This window comes from Maylandia zebra, linkage group LG4 (assembly GCF_041146795.1).
Source record: "Maylandia zebra isolate NMK-2024a linkage group LG4, Mzebra_GT3a, whole genome shotgun sequence".
Classification (NCBI taxonomy): domain Eukaryota; kingdom Metazoa; phylum Chordata; class Actinopteri; order Cichliformes; family Cichlidae; genus Maylandia; species Maylandia zebra.
This window is the reverse complement of record NC_135170.1, coordinates 4,223,900-4,240,937: the sequence shown is the minus strand read 5'-3', so window position 1 is coordinate 4,240,937 and position 17,038 is coordinate 4,223,900. Positions and strand designations below refer to the sequence as shown.

Here is a 17,038-nt window from a genome sequence, read left to right as displayed (position 1 = left end):
ACATGCTTCTTCTTCTTTTTAGCCAAAACGCAAACAAGCACATCCTGATATTTTGAGTTTTTTGCAGTCATGCTGAAATGTATCGATTTATACTGGTGTACTGGTGTACTGGTGAACTGGTGAATCACCTCATACTTTATCAGAGACTTCCTAGTTCTGGTTTCTGATACGTGAGCATCAGCTCCTTTTTAAAAAACGAGTTTTCCATGTGATAACAAGCTAAACAGTGTTTATACAGAGAAAACTCGCCTTTGCCACTGTAAAATGTCAGCGTAATTATAAACGTGTGGGTGTTCTCAGTTTGTTTGTATCCTCCTGCAGGTCTGCCTGTCTCAGCCTGTCTTTAAAACCAGTATTTTCCGAAGGCCTGTGTAAGCAGGAGGTCAGTCACAGTGTAATTGACAGTTTTAAACTCTCCGTTAAAGCATCGTGAGACAACTGTTGTTGTGAGCCGGAGCTGGAAAAATAAAACTGGAATTAACGTCTGAATTTTAACACCTCTTTCAAATATGTTCAGCTTAGTCATGTGATCTAATTGTCCCGGCGGCTGGCGCGTCCCAACAGGTAGAAACAAAATTGAATCCGCCGACACCGCCTCTGTAAGTGGCGCGAGCTGCCAGAGAGATATCAAAACCGCCATCTGAGTTAGCCGCCGGTCAACTGAGAGCACTATCACAGGCTGTACAACAGAGGAGCGAGGTGTGCCTTGATAAATATTTGAAAAAGCGTCTTATGTGAATGCCACCTGGATGAAGCATGGCTCTAAATTAAGGTCTGACAGATGGATCACAAGAAAATTCAGGTTGAGTCATATCTGGTGGAGACGAGTCCTCAGGCGTTGGCATCTCCTGGGTTGTAATTTGTCCGTACTGAAAGGCAGCACAGAGCCGAGAAGCAGCTGGCAGAGGAAAGTTTCTCACTGAATGCTGCAAGGATTGAGTCCAGATCACAGGTCTGCAGGTAAGTTTTATTGTAACTGCCACGGTGACGTCTGAATTTGGATCTTTAATCGAATTTCTTTTTGCCGTCTTTCATTCATTTCAGATGGGATCAGAATTTTAGCCAGCCAGTCTTCGTTGGGCGGCTCGGGGTATGGCTGCGTAGCGCTGTGGACACGTGACCTCTGAGTGAACCTCGAGTTAATAAACAACAGGCACCAGATTTAATCGATTTGATTAGTGATGTGACACTGAGCACGAGTGTGTGGGCAGAGCTCCTCTGGGGATCTGCATAAATAGTTCTGAATTTGTGAATCGCACTACTTTCAGTTTCTGCTCATGTCACAGTCAAAGGGAAGCCACTCTTCCAGCACTTCCTGCCACATCCCATCGACCCTCCTCCCCCTCCACACTGGTCCTGCAGCCATTAAGGTTGGGTCCATTTTATTTATGCTCATTTCAAGCTCAGTATTTTTATTCTCGGACTCTACTAGGGTAACTTTAAATAATCCTTACTTATCTTATTCCTGCTGCAGACTCAATGAGGACATTCAAACACATTCACTCCATAAACTGTCTTTATGACATCATAAAGATCCAAGAGCAGAAAAAAGGCCTGAAACAGAGCAGTCTGAAGCTTTAAACATTTCTGCATATGTGAAACCCTGTTTAATATGAACATCCACTATTGTAACACTATAAACACTCACAAGCCACTTCATTAGGTCCACCTGCTTATTCACTCCGTTATCTAATCAGCCAATCGCAGCAGTAACTCATTTATTCAGACGTCCGGACATGTTCAAACTAAGCACCAGAATGAAGAAAAAAGGAGATTAAGTGACTGAACTGGCAGACGGGCTGATCTGAGTATTGTTGCTGACCACGTCCATCCCTCTATTAGCACAGTGTGCACATTTTCTGATGGTTACTTCCAGCAGGATAGCACACCATGTCCCAAAGCTCCAATCATCTCAAACTGGTTTTTTGAACCTGTTAAAGAGACCAGTTTGAACAGTCCCCAGATCTTAATCCAGTGGAGCACGAGATGAGACGAGAGATTTTACATCCTGGCAAATCTGCAGCCGCTATGTGATGCTGAGCAACGTTTGCAGCATCTTGTTGAATCTGTGACGCACGTAATCAAAGGCGGCTTTTAACTGATTTCAGTCACAACTGGGAGCATCATTACCTTTGTAAAGAGATTTCCCCCTTCAGTTCACATAACTGTACACACCAGGTAGTTTTTTAAATCCAAACAAAGCTCTATTCTGTGATTCTTATCAGCCGGCTTCCCCTGCTTGTGCGCGCTTTTTTTTCCTCCCCGAGGAAAACAAACACACCCATCCACATTCCAGCTGCTGCTTTTAACAGTCCTACAGAGGTGGCCTTGTACACAAGTCAGCATCTGCACTGTGTGTGTGAGAGAAAGTTTAGACCAATCGCATAGCAACCTACAGCGGCCACTCCGACGTGTCTTCATCACGCATTAACCTTTATGATGACACAGCGTCCGCGTGCAAGTCCAAAAATCACAAGACCTCTCACACAGGCTGATTAACCCGTGCTGTAATCACATGGCATTTCAGCTGCAGAGGACATTTTAATGAAGCGATGTTCTGCAGACTTGCTCAACACTTGAGGAGCTCTGAGCTGTGCTGGCTAACGCCAACTTCATGATGCAAGAACAGCAATTACTCCGTTCCGGAAACCGGCTGCTGACGGCACTCGACATGCTCGGACAGTGAGCGTCTCTGTTCCCTGCAGCGGGACACCTCTCAGACGAGCGATGGGTTCAAATCAAACAACGTCCGCTCCTCTAATGGCGCTTCATGTACACCAAGTGTGTTTGTTCCAACAAATATGTCAGACTCATTTGTGTTACCTGAAATTAAAGCTTTTCCACACTCATTCATATCTACCCCGAAACAGCCGATATATCACGTAATGTTCTTTTGCTTGTATTGTGCCGCGAACCGAGGCCCCTCCAAAAGCATATAACCTGCATCTAAAGGCTTATCAGGCGCTTCACCCAGCAACCAATGGTCTTCCTGCATCTGGTTGAGGTCCAACACTCTTTTGAAGCAAGCCAACTTTCTGTCAGACGGGATGTTTATGTTTCCAAGTTTAGCTAGCTTGGCACCGTGTCAGCACTGGACAACTTTTCCTGACAGAAGATGCCCCTGAGGCGAGGCCTGTTGAAAGACTATTGTTCCCTGGTCCAGCTGAAGCTATTGACCGGTAGCTTCAGTACTCTGAAATCAAGTTGTTTTGTTTTTCCTCCTTTAGACTGTGAGTAATCTGCACTGCTGCTTGGCTGTGATTTCATTTCATTCCCCCTCATAAACCTCCGCTTCAGTGCGGCGTCATTTATAGATCTTCTATAGCAACGAGCATATGAGTAGGAAGCGTGTGTGTGTGTGTGTGTGTGTGTGTGTGTGTGTGCAGATAACTGCTGAGTCTAGCTTTAAATGTTGAAGCTTCCTCTGAACCAAAACGATGATCTCTGCTGTGTCAGATTTGATTTATTAATAATTCTTCATGTCTGACATTTCTTGTAACACAGTAATGTCAAAGCGACTGGACAAGCATCACTGTTTTCTTCTTTGCATTGTAAGAAACGGCACCAGTTCATACATGAATGCTTACTCAGTTTCTCCTGAAACTCTAACAGGTCACAAGAGTCTGAGATGATGTCATGTATACTAAAATGTTTACATTTTACAAAGGTGGATGAAGTTGTCAGATTCTTTACTAAGTATAATCGTCTATAAGTTCCCCGTGAACAGCAAGTTGTAGATAAAGGGACTCAAAGAATCCTGAGTTCAGATCTTTGGAAGAATTGTGCAAAAAAAAAAGATGGTTTTAGAAGCGTAACTTCCAGTGGAAAGAGGCTTTTCAACGCTTTATCCTCATTAGGAGTAACCCTGAATCTCTCCTCTGTGCTGAGTGGCTTTGTCATGTTTCGGACCTGCTTGTACGACAGGGTGTTTATCAGAAGTTCGAGCGGATGGTCTCTGCCATGCAGCTGCCCCTGGAAAAACCCTGAAACTGTTCAAAAACTGTTCAGAAACTGTGTCAAAACTAGTCGTTAAAGGTACAGGAGAGGTTAGCTTGATAAAGCCTTGTTTTGGGGAAAAGTTGTCAAACTCTTTAAGCTATTTTTTAGCACTTTTCATGGCGTTTTTATTTCCCAGTGACCACTTTAGTTAGAATAAATGCCCCGAGGTGTTTCAGGGTGACGACCAAGTGGCGGAACTTACTTGACTTTGACCATTTTAGAGCGATCGCCAAATCTACCGTCAGCTAGTGCCAGGGTTGTACTGGAGCACGACAAAGTGAACAGGAGCACGAAAGTGGACCACATGTCATGTTTTATTCTGTGACTTTATAAGTCAGCTTCATAAGTGTGACTGAAAGGAAATAACAGGAGGAAACTGGAACCTTCCCAACTGAGTCCATGTCAGCACAGTCAGCCTTTAGCTAGCTTAGGTCTAATTCTGTGGATGTTTTTCTAGCTCTTTTTAAGCTCATGTCCACACTGCAGAGGATAAACTGGTAAACCAATATTTTTCTCCTTGTTTTGACCCTCAAACTTGATTAAAACTGTGTTGCTGGCCTCCAAAAAATAATAATAATAACCTTAACTTTGAATAATGATTCAAGACAGCTGCTCAAATATAAAACGAAGAACAGAGTAAATGAAAAATCCTCCTGATGTGGAGGACAAAGAGTCGAAAACAACGAACGATGTCATCTGTGCTAATCGTCTGGGCTCGCTTTTACTCCGTCTTTAATGATTTATTATTTTGTCTTTCTTTGTTGCAAACTCTGCTTCCATTACTCTTCCTGTGTCGGCCAATCAGCACTTCACCTGCATGCATCATCATCATCATCATCATCAGGTATCAGGCTGGATAAAGGTGCATCCTTGTATCTTTGCTGTTTTTGTCCACAGCAGAAAAGCCACGCACACAAACATCATCTAACTCGCACGAGCCAGATAGTGTTTAGTGCAGAACTCAAATGAAGTGCATTAAAAAGAAAAGAAAAAACAACCCAAATGTTGAATCTTAGAAGCCGCTGTGTTTTATTCAAAGTGAGAGCCCACTCTGATGATGCAGAGATGCAAAGATGGGGCGGGCATGGAGGAAGTGTACCTTGAAAACGCTGGCCACAAAGCTGCAGCTAGCAACCAACTGAATCACTGTGGCTGAAATGTTTTTGCAGCCCACTCTTGCACTTCATCGCCAAGAATTATACATCTTCTCTGTAAATCTATCACAGTTACTTAAATATGTCTTTGAATCAAGAGGAAAGAACGGCAACACACAAACACGGACACATATTTACTTTAAAAAAAAAAAACCCGATCTGAATCTGAGACCCAAAGTTGTAAATCTACCCGGGTGCAGCTGTTACCTTTGTAGTAAACAACACAACACAGCCTCAGGCCACAGCTCCACTTTTAGCCGCTCTGTGGCCAAAGAGGTCAGAAGCTAAACGTTTCCAGGTCCATGAAAATGAAAGGAATTCCTTTTTTTGCCCTGACGCTTGGCCTGAAATTAAACCCGTTCTTCCTGCTACCACCCCGTAGTAGCAAACATGACCGAGCGGGCAAAGCTCGCCATCACTTGCCGTTATACAGTTACATCAATTCTAGATCGGCATGCAGCGCTCTTCCTTCCTGTTCTTATCAGTGTTACGTGCTACATTATCAAACTCTGTGGTATGTCATTCAGAGGGCTGTCTAAACATATTAGGGGACGCGTCGTATTATTATTAATGCAGGTCGAGACAAGTTGCACGACGCAACAAGCTCAACCAGCTGACTGTTGCGAGGCTGCAGGACAGCTCTCCATCAGACAGGAGAGCTTCTTTTGAATCAAGAGCTACATTAACAAACACTTTGAGCACTGGCAGGAAGTAGAATGGCGAAATCAAAGAGTGAAAATCCCCTGTGCACCCTTCGTGTGTGATGAAGGAAGTCACTGAGTGTTTTTCAATTGTTTTAGGGCAGTGTTCATTTTTCTTTGAGTTTCCGTGGTTTCGTAAATTGCAGAGCATGCATGAAGCGAGTGCCATCGCTCGACTAAGTTAGTTATGATCTAACTTACTGTAAACCAAGAGTCTGGAGCTCAAGATACTGAGCAGAAGGCCTTTTTAACTTAATGCTACTGACCCCGTCTTCCTGCCTTTTTAGTGCTTAGCAGCTAGCGCTCGCTTCCTTGCTGAAAACAGCAGCTACTCGGGTTGTTGTGAAACTAAACTTGTGGTTCTGAAATACCAACATATATAACTTCAAGATGCTAAAACACTGAGGCAAAAGGGACTTATTATTCTATTATTCAATCTAATAGAAAAATATGTAACAGGTACAAGTTTATGAGCAATTAAATAAATTGTCAAGTCCTCATATTTATTAAAAGATCAGCGCTTTCTGTTTGGTGCTACCTTCAACATTTTCCCTCGACCAGCACCTTAATTCAGGAGGATGAATCCTAACGATCAGCTCGCTCCTTAACCTCTCTTTCTGTGCTGACATCAGCACAAAATGCACACATAAATCCAGAGAATCTAATGAAGCTGATTGTTTCATATTAAGTGTAATGAACACTTAAGAGTCTGTGCACTACTGGAAAGTCGGTGGCGTTTGCTTTAAATATCACTAAAGCAGTAACTGCCGTGTCTGGAAGATGAAACCACAGAGGAAGTGGCTCAAGATTGACTTCCTCTTATGAAATCGGAGTGGTGGATACAGTAAAATTAAGACTAATGTGCGCTATGTGAGCACAAAAAAAAAGAAGAAGAAAAAACTCACTCTGATTGGCTGAGTGCTGAAGCGAATCTTTCTACTGGGTGGCGGAGGCTCCTCTTCCTCAGGAAGGCCAGGGATTTCTGAGCAGCTGGACTCTGGCTGATATGCCTCCTCCTCGTCTTCGTCGTCCTCATCGTCCAGCTGGCTTCCCCCAGAGTCCTCCTCCCCAAGCCCGCTGTATGCGCTGATATCTATCAGATCTCCCTCAGAATAATCCTCCTTCCTTGAACCATCCTCGTCATTCTCATCTTCTTTGGCCCTCTCCTCAGAGTCCTCTTCTTTCTCCTCCGATGAAGGAGAGGAAGATGGAGGCTCTTTCTCTCCATTTTCCAGCGAGGCATGAACCTCAGCTTGCACCAGCCTACCCGCGGCCTCAGATCCCGCAGTGGCGCTGTCCTGATCGCCAGACTGTGGCTGCAGCCCAGAGGCTTCCACTGTACTCGAACCCTTGGCCTCAGTTGCTGCCGGCTCTGGTTTGGCCTCCGATGAAGAGGAGATGGAAGTGACAGTCACTGAGGAAGAGGAGGAATAGGAAGAGTTGGAGAGCTGGTCCCCCGACAGTCCAAATGCATCCTTCTCTTCATTGGTCGCGGCTCCCTCCATGTTCCTTTCTAGAGAACCCGTTTCTTCATGTAGCTCTGCTGCCTGGTTACTTATAACTCCTGCTTTTACCTCATCTTTCTCGTCCTTATCTGCAGGTATCACCTTTGTCTGGAAGAAAAGCACAGGGAGATCATGTAGTAGTGCAATCAAAAGATTTTCTAGTTCAAGAACTTCCCTACAGCTTAATTGCAAAGTTTTAAGTTTTTGAGAAAATCCTTTTCACCTTCCTGTCTGCTGCTTCCACCCTGGGTGGAGGTTTGGGTTTTGGTGCCAAAGCAGGGGCTGACCGACGCTGGGGGAGGTAGAGATTGTTTTGCAGGTCACCCTTTTCGAATGCGGCGCTGAGCTGGCTCACAGTGGGACTGACGGCCTCGCCTGGCCCGGCTAAAGCTGCAGTAGACGAAATAGAAGGAGGGGTGGGAACAGGGGGATCATCTAGCCGGTCCAGAGCTTCGGTGGACCCATTAAAGCGAGCCACAACATCTAGACGGCTGCCCTGGAAGCCTGACGCCCGCTCTTTCTTCAGCAAGATGCGGTTAGTGGCAGCTTGCTTCTCCTGAAGGACGCACAAATAACCAGTCAGTTAAAGATTACAAGCGAGCTATGTCAACTAAATGATAAAAAATAACAACGCAAGTGTAACATCTGACCTGCAGAGTCCGCTGCTCAAAGATCCTCCTGGTCTCCTGGAGCTTGGACAAGCCCACAGATGAGCCACTGCCCTCCCTACCAACTTTAGAGTCAAAACGGTTGACCCTTTCAGAGACCGTGCCCCCAAGTTTCAGCAGGGCGCTGTGGTCGACGTGCTCATTGAGGCTGGATACTCTCGGCAGGGACAGTTTCACTGCCTGTTCCTTACCTACTAATGACAGAAAATAAACAAGTTGTAAAAAAACGAAATTGTCCTTTAAGGGAAGTACAGGCTAACACCACTGGAGTTCACCAGAGCAGGTGGTTTTATCATTAATGAATTTTGGCTACACGAAGTATCACAGCATGGATATCATCAACACATTTGTCTTTGTTCATAACCCAGTTTCTATGCCTGCTACTATCAATAAACATGGCCTTAAGTGTTGGTGGTTAAATTTAGCCGCTTTAGCAGGAGCTTAATAATATATGTTAAAAACAAAATCTGAACTCACTTCAAAACCATAATCTTGTAAAAAGAATACACACATATGCAACATAAGGATACTGGTCACAAAAGACAGGCTAACGGCTAAAGGCTAGTTAGCTAGTTCCTAGCTAGCAACCTTACTAGCTAATCCATGTAAAAAAGGGCTTCTTCTGTCTGTAGTGTAGCAGTAGTGCAAGTGCTAAGGTTGCAAATACCAGGTGGAAAAATGCAGAAGCTACAGTGTTTTTACGCTTAAGATAAAATCTTTTGAGGATATGAAAATCTTTTTATTAATGTATTTGGATGCTCAGTTCCACTCTGACAGGAGGCAGAGGAGAACTGAATCATCACAGCAAAATGCTTTGAGTGTGAGGACTAATGGTCCCCGTGACTTTATTTTCAGAGCACTTCTCAAGCTTTTGTTGTTTCCAGGTTACAAAAAACCATCTTTTGATCACAATGCAGATACTGAAAGCCCCACCCTCTCTGACTGTTTGACTGGTGAGAGGTAAAAAGAGTTGTTGAGCACAGCACTCAACACACACACACAAAAACATGACTAGCCGTGCTAACATTCGAAGCTGACTTATCAGATAATTTGTGTTTTTAAAGATTTCTAGATCAAACCTTTACTATGGTAAACCCGCTTCTCTTTGTGAACACTGGAGAATTTAAAATTTTTCTGTCTTTCGATGGCCGACACCTGAGAATTAGAGGATATTTGTGGTTCTAGTTGTGTAAGTAACCCTCTTGTATATTTCCAACATATCACTCACATTACTGTCTACCAACTTTCCATTGGTAGTCATTCAATCTCGCCTTATTTTTCACATTAGCTTAACTTGATACTCAGCCACTTCATTTCACCAGTTGTTACTTGGTCTGTTATTGTCAGAAGTCAGAAAAGGAATCATTGTCATTGCAAGTATTGGGTTTATCTTGCACATTTGAATACTGGTACCAACCGATATTACTTTTGGCATAATATATTCTAAATTTGGTGTCTGAGAGCCGCACGTGCTGCAGTAGTCTTCTGATCGACACTTGACACAAAACCTCCACATCAGCGCTGGTATAGTAGTAGAAGCAGTCGAGACAGAAAGCAAATACATCAACACATTGCAGAATTTTTCCCCCCAAACTATTGCCGCATCGCTCTCTGTATAACTTGTAATTTTCAGCACTGAAATGATGGTAAAACCCAACACGATCACTGGTGACGCTACGTGTGACATCGAGGGGAACACGAACAGCCGAACCTTATCTACTATGAATCAGTCCTCATTAGTACCAATGTAATTTTGTCGGTACCCTAAAACAGCAGTCCGTAAACTTTTGTTTTGCGCTACGGACCGGTTTATGTCCGACAATATTTTCTCTGACTGGCCTTTAAGGTGTCTCGGATAAATACAACAAGATTTATTCATAACAGACAGACCCAGAGAAACCGAGTTAACTATTAAAAACGATAAAAATAATCAGATAAAAACCCTGAAAACCATAAATTTCACAGGCCCGGGTGTGAAATTACCAAACGACTCACAGACCGATACCGGTCCGCGGCCCGGGGATTGGGGACCGCTGCCTTAACTGAATTCGGTAACCGACCCTACAAGTTGCTACATTCCTTGATTCTAAAGGGTTCTGTGAAAAGGCTAGTTACCAATCATTTTGGCTCCATCCTCTTCATCGCCGGGAGACTGCATCTGCATGAACATGTTCTTGATACGGTGAACATTTGAGCCATATTTCCGGCCCCTCCCAGTAGGCCGGGGCAGAGGAGCGGGTTTTGAGGCAGGGTCAGCGCCTCCATTGGCGGCATTGTTGAGGTGGTCTGTGGCCTTCTTCAGCGCCGCAAGACCTGCCTCGTAGGCATTGCGGTGGGGAGACGGACTTCGCAGATTAGAGCTCCCGTTGCTCCCACCGGAGGCCCCGTTGCCTCCCGTGGCCGACGGAGGCTCAGTCTTCATCATGTTTGGTGAGTCAAATGTCCCGTGGTGAATAGCAGGTTGGCATGAATGAGGGGGGCAGCATCCTGGAGCTGTCTGACATTCACCTCCTGAATAAAACAGAAAGAGATCAATGAGCCGTGTACTCTGGACACGTCTGTGCATCGGTTTAAACATTCTGAAGGATATGAGGCAAATGAAATTTACATGTTGCATTTTTCAAAGCTTTAACCAGCAAATTGCTGTGCAACTGCAAACATGCAGATAAGAACCACAGATGTTCACAGTGAACAGCTGAAGCCACCCAGCAGGCCTTCATTTTGTTGCACTGAAGTAATACTTTAGCCCAAAATGCCAAACAGCCAGCGGTGCCAGCTTCTCAAGGGTAACTATCCTAGTTTACAAAGGACCTCTTGGCTGTATGCTGTCGCTCAGACAAGATTTTTGATACATACAATTAGGTTGCATATGATTGTGATCAATAATCAAAGACTCTTTAACGAACACATGTATTTGTGCCACCTGTAGGAGCCAGCTGGGAGAGTGTTAACAGAGTATAACTAAGCTGAAGATGAGCGAACTTGGCATTAGACGACATCACAATCGCCCCTCTGTGTACACCCACACGGCGCTGCCGCAGCAGTCAATATAATCCAATTAAAACAATGACGCAGTGTGACAACTCCCCCCCCCCCCCCCCCCCGCGTGTTTATATTGCTGCTCCTAATGCCAAACTTGCTTCGTGATAGACTTGCCAGATAAATACATAGCACGAACACAGAACAGCCCTTTGGTCCCAAGATATCACAGTGTTTTCTCGTGATAGCATCTCATTTACTGGTTGACAGCATTTGTGGCTTGTGCCGTCAGATCTTTGCAACAGGGATTCCTGATGTTTTCATCAGGCTTGATTGACTCTATAAAAACTATGTAGTATAACAGAGACAGCAATTAGAACACAATGAATTATAGAAAGAGTAACGAGGTTTCTTGATAATCTGCCAATGACGTGCTAAACTACAAAAAAAATAACGGCAACTTTGATTTGATTTTTTTTTCTTTGATAGTTGCGTGACCTTTTATGATTTAAGGTCACGGCAGTAGTTTTGAGTGCACCAAATTTAACAGATCAAACTAAATTAGGAAAGTTAGATTAGCTTAGCTTAACTCAGGTAGACAGCTAGCCTTGTACAATCCAAAACAAACAATTCCTGCTAGCACCTCCAGCTCCTACATTGCGCAACCCCTCACATGCTACCATTGGCATCACTGCACAACCCTGGCAAAGCACAAGTTCCCAAAAAACAACAACAAAACAACCTGCAGTTCTACTAATGACCACTTGAAATTGACTTAAAAAAAACAAAAACAAAAAAAACGCAACTCAATCTCCACAGATTCCAATGCTAAAACGTCCAACTTTTCAATATTAAAAAGTGAACCTGGCACAAGAGGTTTGGATCCCTAGTCTCCCTCTTCATAACAAATGTATAATGCATGTTTTTTTAAACATCTGTTACGCCCTAAAAGGTGCTAAAGAGTGTGGCTGCTGCCGAGTCTGCATACACAGCTGATAGCTTAGTGCTACGCCACAGTTGTAATTATTAGCATCACTGATCTGAACGTCTCTACCACTTGTGAAGTATCGATCCATTCTGGAGTGTTTTTGTTTGTTTTGGACTTATCAGACAAGTATTATGGCTTGCTGTGTGGTACAGCCTGCCCAAGGAATATGTGCTTCAGCTTTTGTATTTCAGTAGACTGTTGTTTTGCACTAATTAGCATCTAAGCCTCTCAACTAAATATGCTAACTTCTGGCTGAAAGAAATGAACATGGCAGAAGCCAAAACACTAACATTAAAGCCTTAAAATGTAAAATCAGAACCAACCACGGCATCCATCTTTTACATGCAGTCTATGGTTACCAATTTGTAGCAATCTTCTCTGTTACATCTTCATAAATAGCGCCATGGGGTTTTGTGCAAATACATTTCTTAGCTAGCCGAAGTAGCATCAAGGTGATAAGACAGGTGATTCCCCTTCTTTAGTACTTCAATAATCTAACCCTGATGAAAAATAAATAAATACATTTGTAATTTCAAGGATTATCTAATGGAACGTGGACACAGCCAGAGACACGTCTGATTTTTCCAGCAGACTGTGGGATTTGTGTGAAGATTCATACTGTCATTTATGTTACACTGTCACAATGTTACCTCTACTTTAACTTATCATTGCTCAATGCAAAGAAGCGCAACAGTTCATTTTACTGCGAGCAGCATTTACTTGTACTTTGCCTCTTTGAGTCTCAAGTATAAAACCTGAATCAGAATTTCCACTAAGGATTGTACCAAACGGACTCCAAATGAGGATAGCCACCGATACAGGAGCCCGCGATTTCATGGGCAACTAAGGCTGTGTTTCATTTGTCTTCCACAACTTGAATTTACAAGGTCACCACAAACTGCCTGAACTAAATCGCTACATTTTCCAGTATCTTCTGTGCAACGTAGTCGAGTTTGTGTTTGGCTGTTAATCAAAAGTCAATGCAGCAATTACATTTTAAACTCTTAAGATGAACAACTCTCTACTCAACAGACTAAGAAATCTATACAGCTCAGTAACAAGAACTAGCAGATGTTTTCCTTTGTTGCATGATAAACTAGAACTTAATGAAAATGAATGTTCCTCAGTGGCTTGTGCTTAAGGTTTAAACATTTCCATCTCCATGTTTTTATTGCTGGAACTTCTGGAATAGCTTTTTAGCAAGTTGTTCTAAGACAGCTTCATTCTGATTGGCTGCGCCTCATAAACAGAAGGTCTGGATTGGCTTGACCTCTGTGCTCACAACCAAAGCTGTGAGCCTAAGATGACGTATTAGGAATAGCTGGAGTAGCTGACATCACAGAGGCCCAAAGGTAGGAAAAATGGTTGAAACAGAATGTTTGCAGAAGCCTGAGATACTGACTGAGATTCATGGTGCATGTTTGATGTTCCAGCGTTTGCGGTTGCACATAAAACTCCTCTCATTCCCACTTGCAGCTACTTACAAATGCTTTGCAGCAACATGCATCGTTGCTAAAGGAACCCCGAGCAGGTTGGATCATGTAACCGTTTAGCTTTCCGTGACGGTGCTAACAAACAGGATGTCGATGGAGATGAAACCATTTTTAGAGATGTGAAACTAATTAAACTAAACAAAGGCAACACTTTATATTACCGCCCACGGCTGTAGCTACGTGGAATCTCAATGCATTTATTTTGAAATCATTATAATTGCCTACAAACATTTTAAGGTAGACACACTAGAATAAGGTCATGTTTTTACAGGAAAGAACAAATAATTAAACTGTAAGTAATTTTAAGTAATGTGCAACTAGTTATAAGTGATGCACGATCAGTTTTAAGTATTGCATCACTTCAGGTAGAAGATAAATTTACATTGTAAGTAAATGTAAGTAGTGTGTAGTTACCTGGCAAACAAACAGTATTATGGACTGGCTCAAGTGTTATCCAGTGATGTCAATATGTACCTTTTCGACGCCTCCTATGAGGACATAATAATTTCTTACTCAGACACGAGGGCAATCTGAATATCTTTGGATGCTAGCGTAAGGGTCACATGTCTGAACTTTTGCCATCTTTGCCTGCAGGAAGTCCTTTTATGGAGAAAACCAGTAATTAAAAAGAAATTATCAGACAAAACAATGATGAATTCTACTTGTAAACATAGCTGAAAGGCAGTCTGGGTAATAAGAAGCAGTGTTTATAGTACAATCTGGCCTCACACTTACTCCAGATGGCACTGCCGGCCATGGGGGGTGGGGTGGGGGGGCAGACACACACACACTGCAACAACGGTCTTGTGACACTGTCTTGCTAAATACTCAATTCTCACATACAGATCATGTGAAGTCAAGTGAGCAAATTGAATGTAAAGCCAATAACTTTCTCTCTCACACACACACACACACACACACACACACACACACACACACACACACACACACACACACACACACACACACACACAGCTTTTATAGTTCTTGGCTCGTTTCCTGATATTGTTCAAATGAAGCTCCCGCTCTGATTGACAAACAGCATGACAAACACACATAAACCCCCAAAACGCACAACACCAGCAAACAGACTCCAACTCCAGTCTCCACCGTGACGTGGGCGGGCCTTTGCGCCTCTTCATTCGTTGGTGTGTAGCCACCAGTTAAAAGAAACGTAACTAAATCCAGCACAAGTATGGTGAAGCACCTCTTTCGAAGAACAACTCAATCCGCCTCCTGCCTGCCTCTCATCCCTCGCGGTTTGGGGTTGCTTCCTGCCATTCAGTGTAGAGTCTAACTACCAGCTGGGCTCCAGGTTTCCTGTTCAATAACACACATGGTTTCACACGCAGCAGCGTCCTTTTCAGTTTATTATAACCAGTTGGTCTCACTCTCGAAACATCAGGGTCACTGATTTGCCTCAGCTCTTACTGACTTCTCTAATCTCTAACTAGATAACAGGATATTGCTTTCACCTGTACTCACAGACAGGGCTCCCATCCTCCACCCACAGACACACACACACTCAGTATCAAGTACGGCAATACGATCCAAAAAATAAAAACAATGCACCAGAACCACTGCCTGCACCAGTCACCCTAAGCATATGGAGGCAAGCATCTATTGACTTGTAATCTATTTATGGGAGGTCCCTGAACGCCTCCTCCCATCACTAAATACAGGCTACATCACACGCACAGCCTTCCCTGTGTTTTTCTAAGTGTTTGGGTGGTTAGTATGGCACAAGTGACCTTGTCTCATGATATACTGTAAAACCGAGGAGTGCTCAGTTCACTGTAACCGCTCACATCTGTCTGTGTCACAGTCTCTGCAGTAGCTCAGCTACATAATGCTTGAATCTGGCACGATAATACACTGGCCGTTCAGACGCGAGCATTAAAGTCCTTATGCCCTGCGTGCGTCACGCACAGTGTCCAACAGAAGGCACATTATGGTAAACACAATGACTCCATCTATTCACACGACAATCGCTGCATCGGGCCTCGGCTAGTGCAAAGGTTCATTCTGGCAGACAGTCTGCCTGCGTGCTCCTCCTGCTGCTGCTGCCACAAGCTCGAGAGAGGCTTTGTTGGCATAGCGACATATGCTCCACGCACCAAACTCCTATCCGAAAACGGCTCCTTTTTTGTGCCGCTTCTTTTCTAGCAAACACGTCAATCGCCAAATAAGACTGAATACGTACTGTTAGTAAGCGCACACTTTTCAACAAATCGGCGTCCGAGCAGCACACACAGCAGCGTTTATCTCACACTAATGTCAACTATTGTTTGCGGGTCGCGTGCCGTGGTCCCGCTCACTGCACGTCAATACCAATACGCTGTAGCACTATGCTCGCACGTTATCATTGGTTTTAATTTGAAATAAAAAGGTTTGACTAATGAGTCTGGCGCCGAATCCGACAGAGTACCCCGAGGAACCCGGAGAAGTTTCAAATGGTCTGATAAAAGGGTGGGTAGCCCTGCTGGCAGTGAGTCGAGTGCAAAATTTCACGTTTTTGTAAAGGACTTTGGGGTGGCGTTCTCTAAGGATAAGCGTGAGCAGTGGAATAGGGTGTTCCCGCGTGTCTTTCCCTGCTGTGTTTCAGCGCGGCCGTTATTACCCGGTTGATACGATGAAGGCGCAGAGCTGTGGCGGTATCGGACGGTTTCACCGGCCGGTTCCAGGACCCAGAGGCAGCCGGTACGCAGGCCCCGCTCAGCGTCTGCTGCGCCGCGTCGCTTCCTTCCTGCAGCCTCTCTCCTCTCCCGCAGACACACGGCAGCTTTTTTAACGCGGGTAAAACGACGGCACGAACTGACCCGTGTGCTAACCTTCAGCCATACCTTGTATTCCAGCTTGATGAAGCTGCCCGGTGCTCGTTAGGACCCGCGGTGAACGCTGTCCATTGTCCTTCTGTTGCTGCCGATTCCTCCTGCGAAGCAAAGCAGACTGAGTGCCTGCCTCCTCTCTGCTCCTCCTTCTCCTCCCCCCTCACATCATCTGTTTTCCTCCGTCCCCCTCTCTCTCTCTGTTTCCTCCTCACCCCTACTCCTCTTCCTCATCTTCTCCCCCAACCCGTTTCCTGCTCGCTCACACCTTTATCTGTTCACACTCCGTCCACACACACAGCCTTCTCCCTCCTCGGTCGTCGTTCATCAGGTGTGGTTGAATTCATTCCGTTAAACAAGCAGCAACTACCTGATCTTATATAAAGCGGGTCCTGCCGGCCCCCGCTGGTTAGCTGCTTTTTTTGGTTGTTGTTTTTGTGTCTCTGTGGTTGGATGACTTTTACGAGCTGCTCGGTAGAAACCGATCAGCGAGAGCTCCTCTCCAGATACAGTAGAGCTCCAGCGACCTCTGCTGGCAGAAGCTGTCACTGCCAAACGCAAGGTGCAGTGACGCCACCGCTGCAGCAGCTGTTTGCACTCATTTACTGTACTTTTACTGTGATTTTACTGCTTTTTATTGACAGGTTATTGCATTTTCAATACCTTACAGTACATACAGAACTTTTTTACTAACATCATTGTAATTCTATACTTTCATTTACC

At 44.3% G+C, this 17,038-nt stretch overlaps 1 protein-coding gene across 2 annotated transcripts in view; it reads right to left on the bottom strand.

The window, feature by feature from the left end:
• The window catches only part of LOC112434724 (neurabin-2), a 34,918-nt gene extending 18,178 nt beyond the window's left edge, over positions 1-16,740 (bottom strand). The window contains exons 1-5 of one of the 2 annotated variants that reach the window (XM_024802139.2): positions 16,331-16,740; positions 10,143-10,538; positions 8,010-8,218; positions 7,583-7,915; positions 6,760-7,467 (exon numbers count right to left, since the gene is read on the bottom strand). In XM_024802139.2, coding sequence (XP_024657907.2) covers positions 6,760-7,467; positions 7,583-7,915; positions 8,010-8,218; positions 10,143-10,452 — 1,560 coding nt within the window. In that variant the 5' untranslated portion in view covers positions 10,453-10,538; positions 16,331-16,740. Of the gene's footprint in view, positions 1-6,759; positions 7,468-7,582; positions 7,916-8,009; positions 8,222-10,142; positions 10,539-16,330 lie in introns of both variants that reach the window. The other variant, XM_024802138.2, reaches the window with a different exon arrangement.
• Between the last annotated feature and the right edge of the window lie 298 nt (positions 16,741-17,038).